The sequence below is a fragment of the Terrapene carolina genome, unplaced genomic scaffold (genome assembly GCF_002925995.2).
Source record: "Terrapene carolina triunguis isolate 2854851 unplaced genomic scaffold, T_m_triunguis-2.0 Scaffold85, whole genome shotgun sequence".
Classification (NCBI taxonomy): Eukaryota; Metazoa; Chordata; order Testudines; family Emydidae; genus Terrapene; species Terrapene triunguis.
The window spans coordinates 37,352,310-37,377,792 of record NW_020664436.1 but is presented as its reverse complement, the minus strand read 5'-3'; the positions used below and the strand labels follow the sequence as shown (position 1 = coordinate 37,377,792).

Genomic DNA, 25,483 nt, shown 5'->3' with positions numbered 1-25,483 from the left:
AGGTTTAGGTTGTACATTAGGAAACAACTTCCTAACTGTCAGAGTGGTTAAACACTGGAATAAATTACCTAGGGAGGTTGTGGAATCTCCACCATTGGGGATTTTTAAGAGCAGGTTGGACAAACAGGGATGGTCTAGATAATACTTAGGGGACTGGACTAGATGACCTCTCGAGGTCTCTTCCAGTTCTATGATTCTGTGATGGAAACAGAAGCCGTTATGTGACTATTCTGGTAGCCTTTAACCTTGCAACTTGAAAAGCAACAATGAAGGTCGATGTCCAAGACTGTTGTTCCCTCTATGGCTTCCAGAGACACGGAATGAATCAAGGCTATCCCACCAGAGAAAGATCTTAGTGGGCAGCGGTTCACTAGATGTTAAATAATTTGAATATCTTCTCCACATTCAAATACAGGCTGTTCTTCTATTTGTGTAGTAGGTAATTGCAGTGCCCCAGCAATGTTCTGATGTGGTTCACTGTGATCCATATCTTACGTGGTGAAGCCACGTGGTTGGTCTGTGGGATCAGTGATCAGGTCTGGATTCTTCACCTTGCTATTTTGCCACAGCCTCCGCCACTTGTCTTTTGGTGACAGTCTTCAGGTTTGGGGACCTTTGGCCACTAACCAGAAGGGGTTCCTGGACTTAAGGCAGCATATCCGGGGCTATTGGAGGTCTTTGTAGATGAGCAAGTTCAGGTTTGTTATCATCTGGTCATATTATTGTTGCTTCTCTTCAGAGGGATGGAAGAAAGATATACGTGAGGCTGGAGACAGACTGTTGGGATTGACATCAGCACTCCTGTGACAATTCTCATAGCAGTGTTTCATATGTATGTTACCTGTGCACGCTGGTGCGCAACATTCAGCTGCTGAGAAAAACACGGGCGAAGGTGCATGTCCGCAAGGCATGAGCGTCTGCTCCCCAGCTGGTCCCAGCTAGTTTGTGGATTATATTGTTCCTAGCCTTTATTTTGGCAGCAGTCATTTCAGATGTTGGCAACATGTGAGGCTATGATCCACAACAAGATATTTTGGGAAATCCTCGTGCCTGAGTTTGATGTGACAGTCAGGCAATTCTTCGCATAGCGGCTGCTCAGGTGAAACGCAAAGTACTGTTTGGGGTTTTTTTAGGGTCCAGTCTGAGTCAGCTTCACCACTAGTACTCCTGCAGTTTTTTCAGATCTTCTGTGAGGATGCGTTCCACTGGGGTGAAAGTGCTCAATTGGATGACGAACGCGAGATCCTCCATGTAGCCAAATTAATATTAATATCAGCATTATGCCATCAACCCAGTCACGGAAATTTGGCTACATGGAGGATCTCGCGTTCGTCATCCAATTGAGCACTTTCACCCCAGTGGAACGCATCCTCACAGAAGATCTGAAAAAACTGCAGGAGTACTAGTGGTGAAGCTGACTCAGACTGGACCCTAAAAAAACCCCAAACAGTACTTTGCGTTTCACCTGAGCAGCCGCTATGCGAAGAATTGCCTGACTGTCACATCAAACTCAGGCACGAGGATTTCCCAAAATATCTTGTTATTAATATTAATATTAAGACCGATGGTGCCAAGACCGATCCTTGTAGGAGCCTGCTGTTCAGTAGATGAGATCTACTGGGTCTGTTCTATTAGGTATATGTGAAACTTGCAGTTGGTGAGCATAACTGTCAGTAGGAGCAGTGTTCTGCAATGCACTATTTTCGACACTTTCAGAAGCAGGCCGTCCCATCAAACTGTGTTATATGCTGAGGACAGGTCCACAAAGGCCACTGCTGTTGCAAGCCTGCATTGACAGCCAGCTTTGATCCGAGTTACCAGTTTACCTGATCATTGGTGCTTTGTCTTAGTTGAAACCCAGATTGCTCTTTAGGGACGTAGACCTCAAAGATGCTTTCTGAGAGCTTGTATGTTATCCACAGTAAGATAGTTTTTTGGATCATTTTCCCCAGTTTTAGGATGCCAGTGACCTCTGCCTGTTGCCATACCTTGGGCATTTGGCAAAGGGCATGCACGCAGCCATGCTGACCGAGGTTTTTCAGGAATTGTGGGAAGATGCCATTGGATCCTGCAGCTTCGACACGGTTGATGAGCATTATGGCCTCGTCCACATTCTCAGGAATGACTTTGATATTACTGGGCAGTCGGATAGGGAGCAATGAAGCTCTTTCTTCACTTTCTTTTTGTGATGACAATCCGTTTCAGACTCAGAATTCAGGAACATTTGGGTGGTGATAGCACTGGCTGTGACATGTGGCATTCTACACTGGGGAGAGTTCACACCACCCATATTACGGAGACGCCTCCAGGCTTTACATAAGGCCATACTGGATCAGACCAAAAGGTCCATCTAGCCCAGTATTCGGTCTTCTGACAGTGGCCAATGCCAGATGCCCCAGAGGGAATGAACAGAACAGGTAATCACCAAGTGATCCATCCCCTGTCACCCATTCCCAGCTTCTGGCTTTCCTGCTTGAGTGAGTGGAATCTAGATTCTGCTAGATGAGAGTGATGGGCAAAAGCTACGTGGAGTTCAGTGATTCCAGGAGTTGAAGCAGCAGGGTCACCTGTTATCCAGTACTCCTTTAGGAATGCCTCACTGTTAACCAACAAAAATTGTGGCTTTCCTGTAGCTGGGGAGAGGGGGAGAGTGATGTTCCATTTTGTGCCCTCTTTAAGAAGGCTAATGAAGCTGATGTAGCTGGCTACGTTTGCAGGTATCCTGTGAACCACTTTTTCTGTGGTTTCTGAGTAGCTGTTCCCATAGGCCTTCCTAAAGTTCCAACATGGCCTTGGTAGTGATGTGATTAGGGGGGACTTGGAGAACAACGTATATGATGACAGGAGGGTGCTCGCTCTGCATAAAATTGTCAAGGACAGTTCGTTCCACAACTAGAGGCCACGTGTTCTGGCCACAGAACACAAAGTACACGTCCAGCAAGTAGCCTTGTCTCCGTCCGGCTGAACGGAAGGTTTCTTGCTGCTTGGAATTGAACAGTAGATGCTGGTCTTGATTCGAAGCCCACTGAAAAAGTTGTTCATCTGACGCATCGTCTCATAACCCCAGGATGCCTGATGGCTATTGAGGTCTCCAACCCATATTAAAGGGTGGTTGTGATTCAGTACAACCTGTGTGGTACAGGAGACAGTGGTGGTTTATAGACGTTGGGGATCGCAAACTCACCGATTCTCATTGTGATGACATATGGTGTTGAAGAGTTCAAGTCCACGCAGCAGATTTTCCAGAGCTTGTCTCACAAATCTTGCCAGTTCATGTTTTGGAGGGTGTTGGCTCCCCACTAAATGTTATTCTGTAATGCTACGAATTTTTATGCTTTTTCATTATACAATAAGTCTCTCTTGTGAAGTGCTTTGGCATAAGCAATGCTATCAACATGGCAACCGAACAGCAATCGATGGCCTCACAGTCTAAAAAGCAACTCAAGTGACAGTCAAGTGAAATGGCCCTTCTCAGGGCCATCACCAAAAGAGAAACATAGGATCAGACCTAGATGTGTGCCACCACAATGTAGAAGGCTGTCTCCTACAAAATGTGACTACTTGACCAAGCCATTATATCAACAGAAGATCGATGTCCTTGTGTTATTCTATTAAAACATATACATATGCATAATCTTTACAAATCCAGGATAAACCAATGGTGTATCACACAAAGTCGCACGCAATAGGATTTTGAGATCCATACATGGCAGAAACAAAAGCCTCAGGAATCTGCCTAAACATAGCTTCATCCAGAATAGTTTAAATTAAAAATACATCTACTTCAAATTGAATTAAACATACTCACATTTTCTGTAGTTCCAGTAATTACATGTAATCCATCATAAGTTGATTTGATATACATTCCCTAATGTGGTGGGGGGGGAGAAGAAATTGAAATAGTCAAATTTAAGAACAGCAGTGCCAAAAATAAAAACTTGCGTACTAATTATATAACAGGTTAAGCAACATCTTACAAACTTAAGACTCATTCTGTGTAAAAAACATCAAATATATGAAAATTCATGGACTCACATTTGTAAGTAGTGTGATCTAGTATCAATGTGCTAAATGTTCCTCTCTTCCTGAATTCTTGGGCACTCAGTACATATAAGTTAAAGAGATTGGAATTTTATACTTCACCCTTCACAGATGATGATCTTTAAAATATTTATTTTTAAATAGTGTAACTTAACTTCTTTATAGCCTTGACTATCCTGGAGAATTTTAGATAAAGTCATTTAGAGTCCCTTGCATGCCAAGCATCTCCTCACAAGTTTGCTACAAATATTCTACAGACAAGCAAGCTCAAATAATCCCTGTTCTTAATGCAAGCCATCTTGTAACATTACAGTGTTGGCAGAAAACCAGGAGCACGGGCAAACCATGCGCTAGCACCACTTTACTATACTACTGGGTGTGGATGCAAAGATAAATGCTAATGAAATAGGTCTGATAGAGAATTCTCATGAACATACCATCTACAAACAGGCTAACACTAACATTTTAATTACACATGGTAGACTTCTGCAGCATAGGAGACTTGTATATCAATTTCCATATAGGTAACAGGTAGTTTTCCTTCCTGATAAACTGTTTAAGATTACTTATGGTCTGTGCTGTGCTTTTTAGCTATGCAGTGCCACGCAAGTGCTATTTATGTGCCAGGAATTACCATCCACCACTTAGAAACAGGAACGCAACATTTTTCTTTCTTGATTTTCTTCTCCATTTGTAAAGATTTATCCTCCCTGCCCTCCTTCGCCGTCCCCCCATTTCTTGCAGAGCACAAGCTATCATGTTGCTATTCTGTGAATGCCCTTATTTGATACCCAAAACCTCACTGAAGAGGTTGCCATAGTTCTGAAACATGGTTAGTTCATTTATGTTTCTTCCGTTAGCCCTGCAATAATGTAGCTCAAAACACTGTAGGTTCTCCATAATAGCACCCAACGTGTTTTTTAAAAATTGTTCAACAAGAGATATTTCTCACTTCTTCATAGTTTTAAGAGTAAGTTAAATAATTTCAGATAAATATTTCAGTTTCCTTTAAGGCATTTAAATGTGAACCACCTCCACCTCCAGCCAGAAAGGTCCCATCTCCAATTTTTTGTAAACATTCAATGGAACATCTAACCGGACCAACAATATTCAGCAGTACTGAGATCCAGCTAGTGAAATTACACGATATGCCATTGCATGGTCAAAGGTTTACCACACACCCCTGCTAAAAAGAAACCCCAAAGACACCCCATACCTAACCAAACCTACAGATCAAAAACTCCCACAAAAGTATAGACCAAAAAAAAAAAAAATCCTTCAAAAAGTCTCTATGTACAGTTGATTTAAGTGACCAGCAAAGGTCAGGGACCACTTTGTTCACCTCCATCAATGAATCCCACCAATAGCCAGGTGTACTCAGCATATTACCACCTCAAAAATGCCTTAAAAACACACACACACACACACACTTATTCCCACCATTGGCTCTCACTCCAGCACACACCCCGCTGTGGCTTTACGAACAAGGGACTGATCCTGCAGACAGTTTTGCCCATGAGTCTAGTTATTCCCACACTAAATCCTTATTGATTTTAATGGGAGTAAACAATTCTCATCGGTGTAACGGCTTGCAGCGCCAGGCACTAACAATGCAGACATAGTAACCAGAGAGTAGCCACAGGAGCAGACACAGCTGTGTTCTTACCAGGCCTTCCCCAGGTTTAATGTTGGTTAAATTAACCTCCTCCAGACATGCACTCTGGCTCATCAATGGATCTGTAGTTGATCTGATCATCTTATCACAAATTCCATTTAAAATCTTGGACTGAAAATGAACAAAAATTAATTAGGAAAGCCATATTCTAGAATTCTCTCCCCTCCCCCCCCCATTTCTCAATAAAGCAGGTTATTTAATTATAAAATCTGGCCCACTAAGAAAGCTTGATAGAACTGCTGGCAGAATATGAGAACATTCAGAGAATTCTCCTCTATGGCCTTGTCTACCCTAGGCTTCTGTGGTAAAAATCTGCCACTACTGCTACCACCAGTGACAGGAACGTTGGGACAGTTAATGTAGACAAGGTGCCACTACAGTTGTCTGGAAAAAAGGCAATTACGACACCACCACACTCTTGCGAAAATTTAATCTATATTTTTCTGGAATTTTTATTTTGAAATCCAGAACATTTGACTACCTTTAGTGCCAACAGTTATTTAGATCTGCTTTAAGAAGGGTTAAGTCAGGATGGTGCTAAAGAAGCCAATGACAACTGATGAGTACTCTATACCAAGTTTTTGAGTGGGTAGGCATTTAACAATTAAGTATTTTAGCATTAATTATCTCCTTTGTGCCAGTTGCTGTAATCCTTACAAACTTATATTTGCTTGTTACCAAAATATATCCAATCCCAAACCAATACCATTTCTGAGGACACATTCTGATCTTAAACACATGTATGTAACTCGGACTAATGAAGTCAGTGAGAGTCAGGCTTATGTATCAGAAGGGAGTAATTTGTCTTTTACATTCTAAAAGTTTCAAACAGGCAAAATGACTACTTAATCAGCGAAAATGCAGTGGTCAAAACATCCACTTTCTTCCCAAAGACTCCACATTGTTTAAATTTATATCAAGACACAAAATACAATGTATTTAACTTAAAGTTGTTTTCAACAGTTAAGAAAAAAAAAGGCCTTAAAATGTTGAAGATAGCATTTATTTGTAATTGGCTGTGAAACTGGAAGGTAGCTCACCTGAGACAGTAAATACCTCCAAGTGCCCTTGGGACTTCTCACTCAATGGAGACATATGTAATTAAGGGGCTGCACAAAATGCAGCTTTGTATAAAGATAGCTCTGTCGAATCACAGTGGGCACAGGATAAAATATTCTCAAGGTTTTTTATTCTAAACCAGATTTATAGAACTGAAATAATGCAATTTAAATAAAATCGAAACAATGCCTAAGCATGAATACGAGGAACTGCTAAAACAAGGGAATTCCAAACAACAGTGCGTACACGGAATGGGGTGTGGAAAAATGAGAAACTGAAGACTCCTATTTGCTTGGTTTCCTTATTTATGGACAAAATTATTTTTAGCTATTGTGCTACTGAATGCCTAAGCATCTATCAGCAAACGGAAGGCCTTATCAAAGAACACAGCCTGGCTCATGTCAAAAGCAGGAAGCGATGATTAACTGTTACAAAATATTAAAAGCATTTCATTACATCCCACTGTTGGTCACAAGGTTCTTCAAAACGATTTTGAAAACTCAGAGCTTTCAAAATGAAGTATAATTAGACATAGATCTTTCTAGTTCTATAGGCAGGAGTGCCTTTACAAGGACCACCACAAAGTACATTATCTATTAAATAAAGTGATATATCCCACGCTGTGAATCATGGACATTTTGCTTTACTTGGTCTAACATCCTTTTACATTCCTTCCCCTCCCCTTAAAATCTGAGCCAGACATCGGTCTTGAAGAAATACCAATGGAATAAAACCTTAAGGATCATCTACTGTATATAGCAGTGCTGACTTATACACCATTAAAAATTCACCATTATCCCTTCTGAAAGAATAATGAATGATAAAAACAACCTGCAATGGGGTTTTGCTTACATGGTACATTTCAACTTTGTCAGTCTGAGTAATCAAGAAGTCATTGAAATAAATGGGAATACAAATAACTAGGTTGTAACTGAAATGCATACTTACTACATGTAGAACTTTATCTTCCATTTCAGCCACAGTGCAATCCTAAAAAGAGAAAACAAGCACTAAATTAACAGAACTGTGTAAACGGACTAGGTTGCAAAATACTGAAATACAGCTACCTCTGACCTCAAGCAAAAAGAGCAGTATCTTTGTAGCAGGGATTAATCAGGCATCTGCTTCCCCTTCTAGGGATCACATGTACCACTGAACAACAATTTTCTGACACCTGGTCTAAAAGGCAATACAGACCTTCAAAATGTCAAAAGAATACAAGCCTTCAGTTACTGCAGAAAAATTTTCCAGGAAAAATGAGTTATACACAAATAAAGATGGACTTTGTTAAGGTAAACCATACAATCTTGTTTTAGATACTACAAATACTGAGCCAGCTATTACTGTATTCAACATTTCAAAATGGATAAAAACACTGGTTAAAAATAGCTACAGAAGTGCTTTTAAAATATGCTATTGATGGCATTCAGGAAGGCAAAGTAACGGCACACAAAGCATTATTTACACAGCCCAGGTACAAAAGACTTTGAACTGAAAAGAGTTCATTTAGTAGATTACAGAAGAGACCATTGTTCTCTGAAAAAACAGCAAAACTGGAACACACCAATACATTCCCAGACAAAAAGAAGGGGGGGGGGGGGAGAAAGGTTAAATTACAGGTATGGTTGTAAATATTTATCAATTACTTAAGAAACCCCCATTAAGACTGTTATTTTCTCAAAAATAATAAAATGTTAGAAAATACAAAGTTAAGGTTATATTTGGAGAAAAACCCCAAATCCCAAGGTTATATTGGGGGGTGGGACCCCAAACATTACAAAAATCACTTGAACAATCTTAACCTGACCCATATCACACCAGCCTTCCAAGCTGCACAACTGTCACATCTCATTATAAAAGATTGAGACATTTTAACAAAGATTTCATGAAGAAGGATTTGCTGAAGACTAAGTATTCACAGTCTGCATACGCAGGAATCTTAAATCTTTAAGTCTACTTACTTTATATAATTTGCCGTGAAGTCAAAGAACTTAGCACACAACTTGGGTTTTATACATAAATGTACTTGTTTTGGAAGCGTGAGCTCAATACCCTGAGTCCTTAGCATTACGTTAATTTTTGGCCTGGTTCTTAAGGGGGCTAGAGCCACCGCATATGTATCTATACCAAGTCTGACCACACTTTTACATTTTATACTACATATGCTTTTGAGACTGGTCCTCAAAATTGCTCCAAAGGCAGTCACTTTTAGCAAACAGACAGAAACCTCACTTTTTCTGGTGAAATAAAGAGTAGCTTGCTTTACTAATGGTAAAGTGGCGTACGTGTGCTTGCTATACTAATATGAAGAGAGATGTACTTTGTGTTAAGTGCTTCAATAGAAAACAATATATCAACAAGAGTAAGGTACTAAAAAGCCTTTTAAATCACTTCTAAATGTTCAGTCACTGAAGTAATGACAACGTGCACTGTTTCCACGTAGGATTGTCTTCTGAATTTTGGTTGTTCTGTAGACAGCCATACAGGGACAGAATAAAGGTTGTGTGGTGACTAAAGCCATGTCTACACTACAAAACTTATGCTGACTCAAGTTATGTTGGCATACAGATGCCACGGTTAGTACATTGCTTGTGCCCATGCATACTTGACTCCTTGTGTCAGCAGTGTACATGCTCACCAGGAGCACTTGTATTGATGCAGAGTGCGGTAGGTATCTCACTGTGAACTCACCACTATCCAGCACACTATCTTTTGGGAAGTTTTGTCAATGTATGATGGGACTGAAATGAGTCACTCAGAGGTGTCTGGAAGCATGTCCCATTTTGCAACTGTCTCCATCCCATAATGTTATCTGTAGCCCATAATTTTCATGCCTTTTTTAAAATCCCACAAATATGCATGGCCTCCTCTGTCCACCATTCCTGAAAGAAGCATGGAGCCTGCACTATTATCACAAGCATTGCAAGCACAGATTGTACGATCTTGAAATATTTCCAGAGCTGCAAGAACCACCAAACAAAGTGGGGAAACCTGACAATTCCTTGGAAGACAGACTGCTGTGGGACATAGTGAGAATTAATTCAAGGTTGTTAGTGGCATTCAGGGAGCAGATGAAGATGGTGGAGTGCTGCTTCTGGGCCTGAAAAACAAGCACCGACTGGTGGAATCGCATCATAATGCAGGTTTGGTATGATGAACAATGGCTGCAGAACTTTCAGATGTGCATTCCTGGATCTGTGCAGTGATCTTGCCCCAGCCCTCCAGCACAGGGAAACCAAAATGAGAGCTGCACTGCTGTGCAGAAGTGAGTGGCAATCGCACTGTGGAAACTTGCGATGCCAGATTGCTATCGGTCAGTCGGGAATCAATTAGGGAAACCCACCACGAGGGCTGTTGTGAGGCAAGTGTGCAGGGCCAGTACGCAGGACTGTGACTCTCAGCAATGTGCAGGACACAGTGGATGGATTTGCAGCAGTGCTGCTCCTGAACTGCAGTGCAATAGATGGCTTGCATCTCTCTATTTTGGCATCAGACCACCTTGCCATTCAGTACAGCAAACAGGAAGGGCTACTTTTCTGTGGTTATGCAAGCACAGGTGAATCACCGGGGACTCTTCACTGACATCAGTGTTGGCTGGTCAGGGAAGATGCATGATGCTCACATCTTTAACAACACAGGACTGTTGAGAAAGCTACAAGACTTTTTCCTGATCAGCAGTTTACCATTAGAAATGTTGAAGTGCCAAAAATGATCCTGGGGGACCCAGCCTACCCCTTACTTCCCTGGCTCATGAAGGCATATACCATCCACCTTAGCAGCACCAACGAACAATTCAACTACTGGCTCAGAAGGTGCAGAATGACAGTTGAACGTGCTTTTTGTTGTTTGAAGTGTCACTGGCATAGTTTACTTACAAGATAGGACCTTAGTGAGAAAAACATCTCAATGGTTATAGCTGCCTGCTGTGTCCAGCATAATATATGTGAAGCAAAGCGGGGAAGTTTCCATCGGTCTGCAGGGCAGAGGTGGAGGAGCTGTCATCTGAATTTCAACAGCCAGACACAAGGGCTATTAGAAGAGCTCAGTGCAGAGCTATATTGCTCCGGGAGGCTTTGAAAGACCATTTTAATCCTGAGCAAGAACAGTGTGTGTTGTAGTGTGCTCTACCTGGCTCTGCAGAAGTCGTTTGGTGATCGCTGTACATGTAGGAATATAACATTGTCAAGGCACTTATTAATTTTGTCTGTGAATCATCTCATGAGTTATGTGGCACTGTGCAATAATAGGTAACTGGTTGCTTTCAGAACTGCTGAGCATTTGGCAGCATATGTTATGAACTAATAAAGATGAATTATATTCCAAAAAACACAATCAGTGCAAAGAAAGAGCAATTTTAAAACAAATATATTACAAAACTTAAAATTTAATAAAGAGAACAGAACTTATGAAGGGGAAAGAACACTGATGCCCATTTCAGCTACACATACACCAAGGGCTGGTCCACACTAACCCCCCACTTCGAACTAAGATACGCAACTTCAGCTACGTGAATAACGTAGCTGAAGTCGAAGTACCTTAGTTCGAACTTACCGCGGGTCCAGACGCGGCATGCAGGCTCCCCCGTCGACTGCGCGTACTCCTCTCGCAGAGCAGGAGTACCGGCGTCGACGGCGAGCACTTCCGGGATCGATCCGGGATCAATTTATCGCATCTAGACAAGACGCGATAAATCGATCCCAGAAGATCGATTGCTTATCGCCGGACCCGGAGGTAAGTATAGACGTACCCCAACTGTGGCTTTCAGATATGTTTAGCTGTGATTGTCTTTAATGTCCCCCGGGTGGCATGCCAGGGGTAGTGCAGAGGCCCCTGATGCCACATGGAATGTTGCAGGGGTAGGGGGGAGGTATAGGGAGGTCCTGATATTGAGTTCTCAATGGGCTGCAGAGTGAGGTGAGCCCGGGACTGTTGAACCTGCAGATCCACCACAGTCTGCAGCATCTGTTTGCGCTGCCTTAGAAGCCATTATGTCTTGGGTGCATCTCCCTCTCCTTTTCCTGCTGGAGCTTTCTCCTCTCCACTCTTTCCTTCTCCAGGCTGTCCGCAATATTCATCCTCCAGCCCTGTGCTCGCAGTCTGATGCGGCAGTGGCTTGCAGGATCTCACTGAACATGTCATCCTGAGTCCTCTTCTTTCTCCTCTTTATCTGGCTCAGGCATTCTACAGGTCTGAAAGGGAGTGTGAAGGCCGCAATGACAACAGCTGAAGATAAAACACACAGAGGTACCACGGTCAGCGTATTCACTACAGAAAGGGAAACTTGCTCCCCTGCAGTTGTAAGCACGACATTCTCACTTCTGCTTGAGATTGTTTGTGCACGGCGCCAGTCACAGCACCAGCCATGGTGAGTATGGCCCACCCGGGGTTGGGGAAATGAGGAGCGAATTGCTTGCTTGCATGATTCCAGTAGTGTAGGGCAATGGCACTGAATACTGGCACAGTTTTCCACAGGCAGTGGTGATTTTAGCTGATCTCTCACTCCTGAGGGTTACAAAGGCAGAGACCCCACAGCTGCTGTGGCATCCTAAAGCTGCCTGAGCCCATATGCTGCTAGCCTGTACTGCTATTGCAATGGTGCCTATTGACGTTATCGCTGAGTGTCATAGGAAAATGGCCTACCACAGAGGATGAAATAGGACAGCCATCCCTAGAAACCTTCAGGAGAGGATTGCCGAGTACCTCAATGAAAGTTTCATGGAGATCTCTCAGGAGGATTCAAGGGACACCCCTGTATACATAAACAAACTGCTCTATGTGGCCCCTGCCTAACTCTAGAAGGGAATGAAAAGCAAATAGCAACTCAACGTCTCTTGGTTGTACCACTACCTTTTCTAGCATGAGTAAATTAATGAAAAAAGTCAAAAGATGTGTCCTGCCATCCCCGTAATTGAAAGTTTATCTAAACGCTTACCTGAGATTCCTTTCCTTGCATCGGGCTCGCCCTTGATCGACTGGTGAGACTGTGGCAGAGTTAAAAACAGGATCTGGCTCGCTGCGCAGCTGGATCCCAGGTCGCCTGACCCCCATACTCCTCCTCCTCATCCACCTCCTTGCTGTTCATATCGGGGCCTGTGACTCAGTGGGCTCCTCAGAGGTATCCACAGTGCTGTGTGTGGGGAGGGGGTGTCCTCCACTGAGTATGGCTTGTAGCTCTTTGTAAAAGTGGCACATCTGCGGCTCAGCACCAGATTGATTGTTGGCCTCCCTGGCCTTCTGGTACGCCTGCTGCAGTTCCTGGGCTTTCACACTGCACGGCTGCTGGTCCCCATCGTACCAGTTCTTCTGCATCCCCATAACCATCTGCTCATAGATGTCAACATTTTTACAGCTGGTTCAGAGCTGTGCCTGCACAGCCTCTTCTTCCCACAGGCCCAGGAGACCCAGTATCTCCTGTCTACTCCAAGCTGGAGTGCTTCTGGAGCACGCAACCAGCATGGGCAGCTGGGCAGTTGCACTCTACAATGGAGAGGTGGTAGGTGTGCTCGTCAAGCTGGACAATCAAGAAAAGGAATTTCAAAAATTCACTAGGCTTTAAAGGGACGGGGGGCTTCCAGTCTTGGTCTCCATGACGCCTGCGCAGTGGAGTTCATAATGATGACCTGAAAGGTCAGTGTGGGGCATTGTAGGACAGCTGCTGGAGGACAGTTAGGCTCAACATAAGTAATTCAGTGTCTACATTTGCCCTGTGTCACTCAGGGAGGTGGTGTTACTATGTTGGCATAACAGGGTGCTTACATAAGTGGGAAATTAATTTAAAGTGAAGACACATGCACAACTAGGTTGATGTAAGCTGGGTTGTGTCAACCTAAATTTCTAGTGGCCTAACTATGCCCTTCCTTATTTTGTTTTGTTTTAAGTGTAACTTAAACAGTAGGAAGTTTGGAAAAACTTAGTTGTGAGGTTTTTTGAGAAAACTACCAGGTTCTCCGAAGGGCTGTCTCTTCAGTAATTGATAGAAATATACAACTTTTACTCCAGTATAAAGTTGTTTGTTTTTTAATGAGAATTTCCTTTGGGTATTTGAAAAACAGAATAACTATTCAGTGAGTCCCTGTGAACCGTGCAAGCTGTGCAGGAATTAAGTCTTGCCAGTGACTAACCCTGCTTTAACCATGTTACTAAAATTCGTGTTCTAAACATGACTCTCAAACTGCAGATTTGATAAGGCAGATGGGCCCATGTCTCCATCCCTTCCTCCCTCACCAAACATAACCACAATCCCCATTCCTAATTATTTCAATTTGAGTTGGCCTGCTTAGTACATGTGATCCAACACTGATTGCTCCCCTGGTTAGAAACAATTCTAAAAGCAGCAGCATCTCATTAATTTCCTTACACTGGTTAAAAAGGGAGGCTTGTAAACATGCCGGGGAGAGGACTGGAGGCGGGGGAGGGAGGAAGCAGAGGTAGATTGAGAAGCCTTGAATGGTGATCTGCAAATGCACTGTTAAAAGTTATCTAGCTACAGGATTATGCGCAGAATGCCCCAGAGCAAGGGTAAGAAGGGCATTGAGCAATTAAGCAATAAACCCTGTTTGGGTGCCTGGTTCCTGCTTTTTCTATGACACTCCAGCACGAAACATTTGAGGTCACCTGCAGAAGCATGGAGTTATCCCAAAACGGGAGAAGCAATTAACTCATTTTCTCTCAATATATGCATGGTTTTGAAAAGTTTTTGAAAATGACATAGCTTTTGGGCAGGAAGTCTCTCTCTCTCTCTCACACACACACACAGTGCACAAGCCCATACCATAGATTTCACCCCACCTACAAAAAAACCCACAAAATCCCCAGGTCACACACACCACTTACCTGACCACCTTCTACAAGGGAGTTCCATGCTCCAGCAGGCATCAGTGGGAGCTGCATATCACAGTATGGTACATACTGAGGCATCAAAGGAGAGTAGGAGCCAGCCACTCTGACCCCAGCTTATACCCAAAGCATGAAATGAGTTGGTCTGCTGAAAGTCACTTACGTGCCAAATGCCCCTCTAGCCATTACAATTTAGGCCAATCACAACTAATAGTTAATTTGTAATAAAACATTGTGGAAGCCAGCCTGGTGGAAGCAGAAACATGAGGGAAAGGCAGCTCTTCCAGTCGCCTGTTGCAGTCCACACCCAGCGGCTAACTGCTCTCTTCCAGGGTATAATTTGAGTTCTATTGTATTTATTAAAACAAGTTACCAACGTTGATTCTAACTGGAGTTAAAAAGCCAGCTCACAGTTTTCAAATTCAAAGCGGCTATTCCTGGGCCTACCCCAACTCTTACAGTTAATGAAAACACTAATGGACTTTAAAATGGGAGCCAGATCAGACACCTAGCTCAACACTGCTGAAAAGTTTTGAAATTAACTGAACAAAAATCTCAACTGCAGGAGAACAGAGTGACCAAAGTTGGTAGCAGCCAGTATGCACCTGCTCATATCACGCGTATGGTACTCCAGCATATGTTTTCCTCACTAACAAGTTGTACATAACTAGCGCACAGTTACTTCCCCAGCCACCCACCTTCCTTCCTTTTTGGAGAGGTGAGAAGAAAAGCGGGGAGGAGGGAAAAAGTCAACTGACCTTCTGAACTGTGGTGGTGAGATCCAAGCAGAGCTGAATGATTCTGTTCTTTGTCGCTGAGAAGTCAGCAATCCCTGTAAATGGGGCCCTGTAACAAGACAAAATCCCCTTAGAATGAAGAGCCCTCTCAGCTTCCAACTCTGGCTGTTAATGGGCACAGCACATACATTTACACAGTTGCAGGTCAGATAGCAAACCTGAGACATGCTGGAACTATCACGTTAATACAGTAAAAATGTTATCTGAATAACGTACCTGCAGTAAATAGACTAAAGTGCCTTTTAAACACAAGTGCACCAATATGGAGAGGAACAAACTACCCTTATAACAAGTGTATTCTCTATCATGAAAAATATCTCAGCCAAGATCAGCCTCTGTAATGGCTTGCTTTCCTCTAAGAGGTAAATCTGAACAGCTGCTAACCTTTCAGCACTGTTTACAAAGGACTCAAGTCTAGCTCAGTGATTATACCCCCCCTTAAAGGAGACCGCTTTAGAGAGCTGTTGAGGGGCACCTCAGCCCCACCTGCTACTTTATGAGGGGCAGGGAGAGAAGGGAAAAAGTTCCAAAACACTGACTGGGCTCAAAGTTGGATAAGTCAGCCATCTTGCTGCTGGGGCTAGCAGACAGGAAAGTTGGTGGGGGGTGGAAGTGGCCGGAGGAAAGAACCAAGTGAGAAGAGCAAGCTATTGCCAGGGAACAGCACCTGACAGTGACAGCAGGGCCATTCATGGGATAACAGCTCTTCCTCCCCATGATCTTCTTCTGACTTCCCTCCCCACAAGCTGGGTCCTTAGGAAAGCTGGCAACATGCGAGATAATTTACAATCATCTATTATCCTGTCCCAGCATCACTGCTGGGACACTATCTGCTCAGCTGCCTGTCTGTTTCCGCAGCAGCTGTCACAGAGCAACCCTAGCCCGTGTAAGGAAAAGCAAAGGAGTCTCTCTTGCTGCCTGTCTTTTTCCAGGCCCCTGAAGCACACATTTGGGAAAGAACAAATTCATTCAAAAATTAAAACCATGTTAACAAATGGCTGTTTTTTAAACAATCATTTTGTGTGAGGGGGTGGAGCAGAAAGCTGCAACTGTATAGCGGAGTGGGGAGAAGGGTGTGTGTGGGGGGGGGGGAAAATATACTTTAAAGCCCTGTCTGCACTAGGGAAATTTGAGGGAGAGAGGGAGGGCGGGGGGAAGTTTTCCACCACTGTAAACACTGGTCAAATCCATTGATTTTAGCAATATCACCACCCCAAGCCCCATAGCCACCAACAGCCTGGCAATTCAACTTGCTAATTACTGACATTCTAAGATTTAAATAAAGTGGTGGTCTGGGTGGGAACAAAGACATTTACATCCAGACATCACTCTAGAAGCTTCCGTTGCAAACAGAAATAATTCATTTCACTAACTCAAGTGACCATATGGATTTTTTTTATTTTTTTTTTTTTAAATGCGAGTACCCATCTCATACCTGTCCAACCATGCTAGCAAGGCCTTAGCAGCACCAATAAGCTCCACCACTGAGGTGAGGAATTCATTGGGGGGCTTGTGTGATGTTTTTCCATCATAATTTGAATTTTTCCTCCGGCTGCTGATATAATTCTGCAGGTTGTTGGAAGAAGCTCGCAATTTGAGAACCAAGTTCTTCATATTGTCTGTTTCAAGGCCATAATTCTGCAAGAAAAAGATTTGTTTTAAATAGTTTAAGTCATTATAGAGATCCCATTTAAGCTAATTGCACCATAAAACAAATTATTTGGGATGGAGGATCCAGAGAGTTGCCTATAATTTCTCTCTCGACAAAAGAAAAGTTGCTTGGGAAAAAAGTAACTTTATTGAACTAGTTTCAGAGGGGTAGCTGTGTTAGTCTGTTTCAGCAAAAACAACGAGGAGTCTTGTGGCACCTTAAAGACTAACAAATTTATCGTGGGCTATGACCCACTTCTTCAAATCTTACATCTGTGCTTACTGTCTGTACTGAGATCTTACATCTGAAGAAGTGGGTCATAGCCCACAAAAGCTTATTTTCTAATAAATTTGTTAGTTTTTAAGGTGCCACAAGACTCCTCGTTGTTTTTGATTGAACTAGACACCATTGGACAACCTGCTCTGTGATATGCAGTCTCTGATCTATATTAGGCATTTGAAAGTATGCTATTAATCCTAGTTATCCTCAATGCTCTTAACTCCTAGAGAATGCAGGAAGTCCCCAAATCCTGTTGTGGGTGTGTAGGTAACTGGTTTGGAAAGCAGGTGTAGGTGCTGTCTCAGATGCAAGGACTTGAAAAGCAGTCCATAGATTTCTGAACATTCAGATGTAGCAGAGTTCAACTTCCAGCTGCAGAATGCCACGCAGATAAACACATCAGAAGCTACCTCACTGAAGGCCTGACTTTACTATGCGACAAACCTCATCAATTTCCACTGAAGTCACTGGGAGTTGAGGGGAACTCGAAATTTCAAAATATTAGGGCCCAAAATCCCATCACATCACTTGATTCTTACTGGAACACAGTAGCATTGATTTCACTTTTCTCCCATTAAAGGGAACGGAAGTCTGGCTGCTCCCAGCACTATGGTGGAAAACCAGAAGCAGCACAGCTAGGTTCCGTTCACAACAAAAAAGGGGAACGTTTAAACCTGCTGGGGGACAAAAGCTGAACTACCAGGAAACAGATGTGATTAAATATTTACACCAGGGTTTTGACTTGTAATTTCACAGTTCTGAGTAAGTGTTCCCCTACTAGGAAGAGCATTGATTTGCAAGGGTATGGACAGCATCAACACTATGCATGAGTGAAAACTGCCTTTGAAGTCCCTTCTACCTTTCCCCTCGCAAAAGACAAAACCCATGGAATACTAGATGGCTCAGGAGAGCGAGAATACATAGAAAACCTGTAACATCTAGTCACTAGTAACAAAAATTAGAATCCAGTTGGCTTATGCAAAATCAGTTTGCTTCAGTCCAAATATCAGTCACAAAACCCATGCTGTATCAGTTCTGTAGACAACAGAGGTTAAGGCCAAGATTTTCAAATGTGATTAATAATTTGGGATGCCTCACTGGAGACGTCGTAAAGAATTCTGATTTTTAGAGGGCAGATAGGTCCCTCAGCACTTTCTGAAAAATAAAGTCCCTTTAAGGCATCTCAGGTTGAGGACCGAAAAAACATGGGTATCCAAAATCACTAGTCATGTTTGAAAAAGCTTGGCCCTAGTCTCTAAGGTCTTGTTTGTACTGAGATTTTTGTGAATTCTCCCAACATTGCTATTGCACAGATGAATTTCCACCATCCCTAGCATTGTAGACTAGCTATGCTCAGAGGTGGAGCTACACCAATGCCATGGCAACAATGGACTTTACAAAAACCTCTGTTTAAACACAGCCCAAAGACACCACTCCAGCACAAAGATCACTTAGAAAGAAAGAAAAAAAAAGTACACAGCAACTCAGAGTAATTACAGGAACACGATGGGTTATAACACATGCTGGGAATGGGGAAGCCTTCGGATGATTTTCAACTGCACTTTGTATCTAAGTGCTAATATAATGATTTGTAAGGGATGAGAGACAGCAAACCAGTTGTCCCCGTACAAATCTTAGTCCTCCTCTTCCTCCTCTCCCTCCCCTCAATCACAGCATTACTCCCAGAAGCCCTCTTATGGCCTTCAAAAATGCCTCTTCCCACTCCATTAATGCCTCTTCCCACTCCATTAAGCTTACATGACTCGCGCACCAGCTTTGCTGGCAATATTCCTAATGTAGGATCTCTTATGCAGATTGTTGTGCTCCACTCTACTCAAGTTTCATGTACTCTGTGGCTTTCCCGGTCAAATGTGCATAATGAAGTTTCGGATACCTTGGACTGAAAAAGCTGTAGCACAAGTGACCAGGAACTTTTAAAATAAAATAAAAATAAATAAAAACACCCCTCCCCCAACTCCCTCCCCAAAAAAGCCTACAGAACTCCCCCCAAGAATCCACAAAGCTAAAAACATACTGGGATTTTTCAGCCACCGAATTGCCTTTAAAACTACCTCCCATTTCTGGCCAGAGTCCAGCGGGTATACACCGCACAAGTCTACTAAAGCACTTGACAAGGGAGCACATAGTATCTAGAGTACAGCTAGCAGGGCCGGCTCCAGGCACCAGCCCACCAAGCGTGTGCTTGGGGCGGCGCCTGGAGGGGGGCAGCGCGGCGGGGCGCTCCGGCCCGAGAGCGGGGCCGCGACTGGGCTCTCCGCCCTCCCCCCAGCGCTCCGGCTGGTAGGGGACTGCGGGCCCGCGGCTGGGCTCGGCGCCCTCCCCTGCCGCAATGGGGGGGGGGGGGCGGCCGGTGGCTTTTTTGCCTAGGGCGGCAAAAAAGCCAGAGCCGGCCCTGACAGCTAGAGATGTGTTGCTGAGACGAGAGAGGATGTGGTCTAAGAAGCAACACCCTTCCAACAGCAGAGGATATCCTTAAGTTTTCTATCATCCTAGAGCAGGAAAATTTTTGCCTTTAATAAACAAAGTCTGAGCATTACATTCTGTAGCCATATAAACTTGTCACCTTTCGATTTAAAGAAAAACAAACAGGAGAACATCATTCTGACAAGTTTCTTGCAGCCAAGTTTTTTCATCCTCTCTTACACAATGCTGCAATGTTTGTTTGTTTTTGGTGTGCTTGCTTCCTCACCACCAGCTCTGAGTGCCGGGCCAGCTCCTGCAGCCACAAGAATGTGAAAATAGTGTGCCAGAAGAGTATAAAAGCCTAATTACTCTGGCAAGGGGAGAGGGCACACAGAATATCCCTTTCACTAGGGACTGAAAATGTTATAGGCTCTTTTAACCCTCAAGGACAGCAAGTGATTAGGTAGTTAGAACCACTCTATAAAGAGCTGTGATCCTTTCGAATGTGGCAGGGTGGAGGACAACTGCAGAATTCCCAAAGCTTGAGATTCAAGCACTCAGGCATGCACTCATATGCATAAAAATGAGAATGCAACTGCATGCCTAATTTGTGCAAGCAGTTATCACCATTGCACTCAAAGAAGTTACTCATCTTGTGCAGCAACAATGGTTCTTCAAGGTGTGCATCCCTACGGGTGCTGCTTCCCTGCACTGCTGATTGGAGTACTTCGGTAGCAGTGTCCATTGGGCCCATGCATGTGCTTTCTTTCCTTGTGCTGCGCCATGAGGCTAGTCAGCGTGCGTGGGCTAACTGTCCTCAGTTCATTCTCTACCACAGAGTCATAAACAAGAACTCCAAAGTAGAGGGGAGGAGGGTGGGTTGCAGAGCACCCACAGGGACACACATCTCGAAGAACCATCATTACTGAACAAGGTGAATAGCAACTTCTTCGAGGAGCGTCCCTATGGATGATCCATTGTAGGGGACTACAAAGCTGCACCCCTTTAGGAGGGCTGGGACTTTAGCGTTGGGTCAGTCACAGATAACAGTACTGTGGAGCCAAAGATGGCATCAGAGGCGGAGTCCCCAGTGATCTGTGAAGGTGTGGGCTAACACCCACATCACTGCTCTGCAGATCTCTGCAATAGAAACATCCTTAAAGAAGGCAAAAGATGAGGAGATCGATCTTGTGGAATGTGTATGGATAGAGTCTGGAGGGATCATGTTACGAATTTGGTAGCACTGTCTGATGCAATTCAAGATCCACTTACAGAGTCTTTGGGCTGATACTACTGAGCCCTTTGATCTTTCTGCCATGGAGAGGAACAGTTTAGCTTTAGGGGACTTCCTGAAGGTGTTTGTCCCATTGAGGTAGAATGCAAGGTATACAGTATGGCCTCCCTATTGTCTCGGTGAGGCTTGGGGTAGAAGATGGGAAGATGGATAGACGAATTCATATGAAATGTGGATGTTATCTTAGGAATGAACTTTAGATGCAACCTGAGCGTAACCTTGCCTGGGAAGAATACTGTGTAAGGGCGATGCACCATCAAAGCAGCTATCTCCCCTATTCTTCTAGCCGAGGTGATTGCTATCAGAAAGGCCGTTTTCACCAATAGGTATGTCAGTGAACAGGTAGCCATAGGTTCAAAGGGGGGCCTGGTCAGCCCTTTCAGTACCAGGTTAGGTTCCATGCGGGGTAGAAAGTCAAGGTTGAGGGAAGAAGTTAGTTATACCTTTAAGGAACCTTTGGTGGTTGGATGCGATAGTACTGAGTATCCCTCTATGGGTCAGTGAAACGTCGTGATGGCTGTTAAGTGGACCCTGAGGGAGCTCAGGGATAACCCCAATTTTTTAAGAGTCAGAGCATATTCCAGAATATGTGAAAGAGTTGCTGACACCGGAAAGATTTGTTAGGACATGCACCAAATCTGAAACCTGGAACCACTTCTGCAGGTAAGTGCATTGTGTGAAGGACTTTCTACTGTGTAACAGAACTTCTTGCACTTCCCTTGAGCATGACCTTTCTAGGTGCTGGAACCATGTAGGAGCCATGCTTTGAGGCAGAGAATCCCCAAGTTGGGATGTATGGTACGACCTTTGTCCTGTGATAGGAGGTGCAGAGAGTTCAGAAGGGAGATCAGCAAGCACATCACAAGCTGCATCAGGTAAGGGTACCAGGTCTGTTTTGGCCAAAGTAGGAGCAAATCAGGATTATGTGAGCTCCGTCCCTCTTTATCTTCAGCAGGATCTTCAGCAGAAGGGGAAATGGAAGGAAGGTGTAAAGAAGGTCCTTGTCCTAGGGAGAAGGAGAGCATCTCCCAGACAGTACTGTCCCATCTCCACCCTGGAGTAGCATCATGAACACTTCTTGTTCTGGTAAGTAGCGAACAGGTCTGTGGACTGTGTTCCCCACTGTGTGAACAAGTCGTGAAGAACTGACAGGTGCATCTCCCATTCGTGGTCATGCAGAAATTTGCGACTGAGCTTGTCTGCTATTGAGTTCTGCGAGCCGGGAGGTAAGCTGTGGACAAGGTGACGCTGTGAGAGATGCACCAATTCCATAGCCTCATTGCGTCCGTGCTTAGAGAGGGTGACCTGGCCCCTCCCTGGCGGTTCACGTAGTACATGCAGGCTATGTTGTCCGTTAGGATCTTCGTATGCGATCCTGCTCTCAGCGGGAGGAAATGGGTGCAGGCCATTCAAGGAGATTGATGTGTAAGGATATCTCCACAGGTGACCATTTGCCTTGCATCGCATGGCTGTTTAGATGCTTGCTCCATCCTCTGAGCAATACATCAGTGATAAGGAGCGACGATGGGGATGCCTGTGAGAAGGGAATCCCTTTGCATGCGTTGGCTGGGTTCTTCCACCAGGCTAGGCAGTTTTTGATCCTGGTAGATAGCGACAGGGGGTTGTCCACACGGTCTCTGTTCGGCCTGTAAGCCGAACTGAACCATAGTTGTAGGCATTGCATGTGGAGTCAGGCATGCAGTATCACAGTTGTGCTCGCCACCATATGCCCCAGGAGTTGGAGGCAGAGTCTGGCTGGTATTTGAGGTCTGCATTAAGCTGCATCTATGAGTAACATCAGGGATAGGAACCTGTCTTGAGGTAGGAAGGCCTTGGTGTTGAGCTGAAGGCCCAGATCTGTGAACAAGCATATCATGATGTCAGTGGCTTGACAAGCTGCCTGGAGCAACTAGGCTCTGAGGAGACAATTGTCCAGATAAGGGTAGATCATTATCCCTTGTGAGTGTAGATGAGTGGCTACCACTGAGAGAACTGTGAAAAATATCTCAGGGCTAATGAAAGTCTGAAGGGGAGGACTCTGTATTGGTAATGGTCGTGTCCCAGAGTAAATCTGAGAAATCGTCTGTGAGCCAGTAATATTGAAATATGAAAGTAGGCGTCCTGTAGGCTGAAAACCAGTCCATCATTGGAACAGGGAGACTGATCATTGATAAACTGACCATCTTGAACTTTTGAGCCTCAATTAACTTGTTGAGAGCTCTGACATCCAGGACAGGTCTCCAACCTCCCTTCCTTTTGTGTATTGGGAATTAATGAGGGCAGAACTCCTTGCCTCATAGATGTTGAGGTACTTGTTCTATAGCTCCTAACCGTAGGAGTTGATCTATCTCCTGACATAGTCGACTCTCATGAAAAGGGTCCCTTAAGAGGGATGGGGAAGAGTGTTGTGGGGGCATAGAGAGGGGAACTAGATGGTGTATCTGGAGCTGATAATCTCTAGGACCCATCTGTCCCACATTATTCACTCCGGAACGCTGCCAAGCACCCATCGAGACACGACTCAAAGAAGAACCTGCAATTTCACAACTGCTTGAAAGAAAAATCACTCATATACAGGTTTTATGGGAAAATGAGTGTTTCCCGATTGGATTTAATTCTGTTCCATTCTATTTGGGTTCCCATTCTGCACCTAATATCATGGGATCTGAACACCTACGTTATTTTGATGCTTGATCTTCCTCCAATTAATTCTTTGATTTAATCAGACCTTTTTTCATGTGAATTAACGTTTTTAATCTTCAAAATGTTTTACAAATATCAGTCAATCTTCAACACCGCCAGGAGCTGGCTAAATATAATCCACTTCATTTTAGTTTCTCCATCTTTAAGAACAAATTAAGTGACTCACCAGAGGCCACCAAAGGAGTTAGAGTCAGGATTAGAATCCAGGAATTGCTGGCTCGCAGTCCCATGCTCCAACCATGCCTCCCCTCCCTATTTATACACAGTATCAGTTGCTGATGTTTGGCAGGTAGCTGAAGCCCAAAAAAAATTTAGCTTTTTGCTTTAAAAAGAAGTTTAATAAAATCCGACATTAATGTTTTAACTGTTTATTATTTCAAGAAAAAACAGGTTTGTTGCTTATGTATATGGAAACTGTTTTCTAGTTCAATACATCAGCAAACTTCATTTTTCATCAAAACACACAAAGAAGTGGGCCCTCGGGAGCACATTATGTCAGACATTCCTATCTAGTTCTTCATTAGTTTGGGAAGAGATATGCAAGGGTACAGCTTAAAGAACACACCTCAAAGTGTGTCTACTCCCCCCACCAAACCATGTTATAGTTTATAGAGACAACAGTCTACTAAACAATACACTGATCTGACAACTACTTAAGTTAAGGTAACTGAAATAGAAGTAGCTGACATTTAAAAAAATATTTTCAACTGGAGACTTCTTAATAGAGTGTTGGGGGGAGGGGCAAAAGATCCAAGATAGAGTCAAGTCTGAATATACATTGATTCCAATTTCCTTCAGCCTCAAAATGTTAAAGTGAATGTAGTGATGGGAGTAAGTTGCTGGCTTGAAACCTCCACGAACTCAAGTTATAAATTTATATACATGGACAGTTACAGCACAAGCACAGCAGCATACACTTAACCTAAAACAAAGGTAGTTATCCATCCTGGTATTTTTGGTTCATCTTTAATTTTTCAGGTCAATTCTGCAAGAACTGCTTATATGATGTCACTTTGCATTGGAATCCTCTAAAAATGTCATCGTGATACAACTTGATCTGATGGTCTTGTGCCATGTGTGATCTGATCAATTTTTCACATGATGCTGAATACGGCGACACACCAAATATCATTACATTGTACTGCACCAGACTGATACAACATCACAAGCATTGCTACAGCATGAGGGAGGAGTTTGCCCTATCAGGCAAAACTAACAAAGGCAGATCCATCACACCAAGATCCCTCAACCCTAAGGTAGAGGGAAAAAACAGCTGCATCTTTCTACGATGGTTGAAGTTCTAGTCTGCACTAGACTAGATATATGTATTATAAGATACATGAGAATTCAGGACCCTAATCCCGAGAGCAAACTAAAGATGAAGCTATTTCCCATTAATGCCTGCATTGTTCTTCATTCACTGAACCTATGCCAAAGTCTAGTCATATCCTCGGCAAGATGTTCCACAATTTTACCACCCTTCCAGGTGATTTTTGCACAATTCTCCTTCACGGTGACATCTTATTTTTTAAATTTGTGCCACCGTTTCTGTGGTTTAACTGGAGTTTAAAAAGCAAATGTATGTCCTTTTAAAATTTCAGTCAACTGAAGTGTCTGCTCCCCAGCAAGTACAACCCTGTTTTCTCCACCTTTAATGTATGGAAAGCCAGAGATACTCAATTTGATTTTTTTTTTTTTTTTTTTTTTTTTTTTTTTTTTTTTTT

The 25,483-nt window shown here is 43.5% G+C and overlaps 1 protein-coding gene across 1 annotated transcript in view; it reads right to left on the bottom strand.

Annotated features, from left to right (window-relative positions):
* Nucleotides 1–25,483, bottom strand: part of CNKSR3 (CNKSR family member 3) — a 90,389-nt gene that overhangs the window by 21,347 nt on the left and 43,559 nt on the right. The window contains exons 3-7 of the mRNA XM_024201601.3: nt 16,844–17,046; nt 15,370–15,457; nt 7,724–7,765; nt 5,708–5,827; nt 3,809–3,868 (exon numbers count right to left, since the gene is read on the bottom strand). Coding sequence (XP_024057369.1) covers nt 3,809–3,868; nt 5,708–5,827; nt 7,724–7,765; nt 15,370–15,457; nt 16,844–17,046 — 513 coding nt within the window. The remainder of the gene's footprint in view (nt 1–3,808; nt 3,869–5,707; nt 5,828–7,723; nt 7,766–15,369; nt 15,458–16,843; nt 17,047–25,483) is intronic.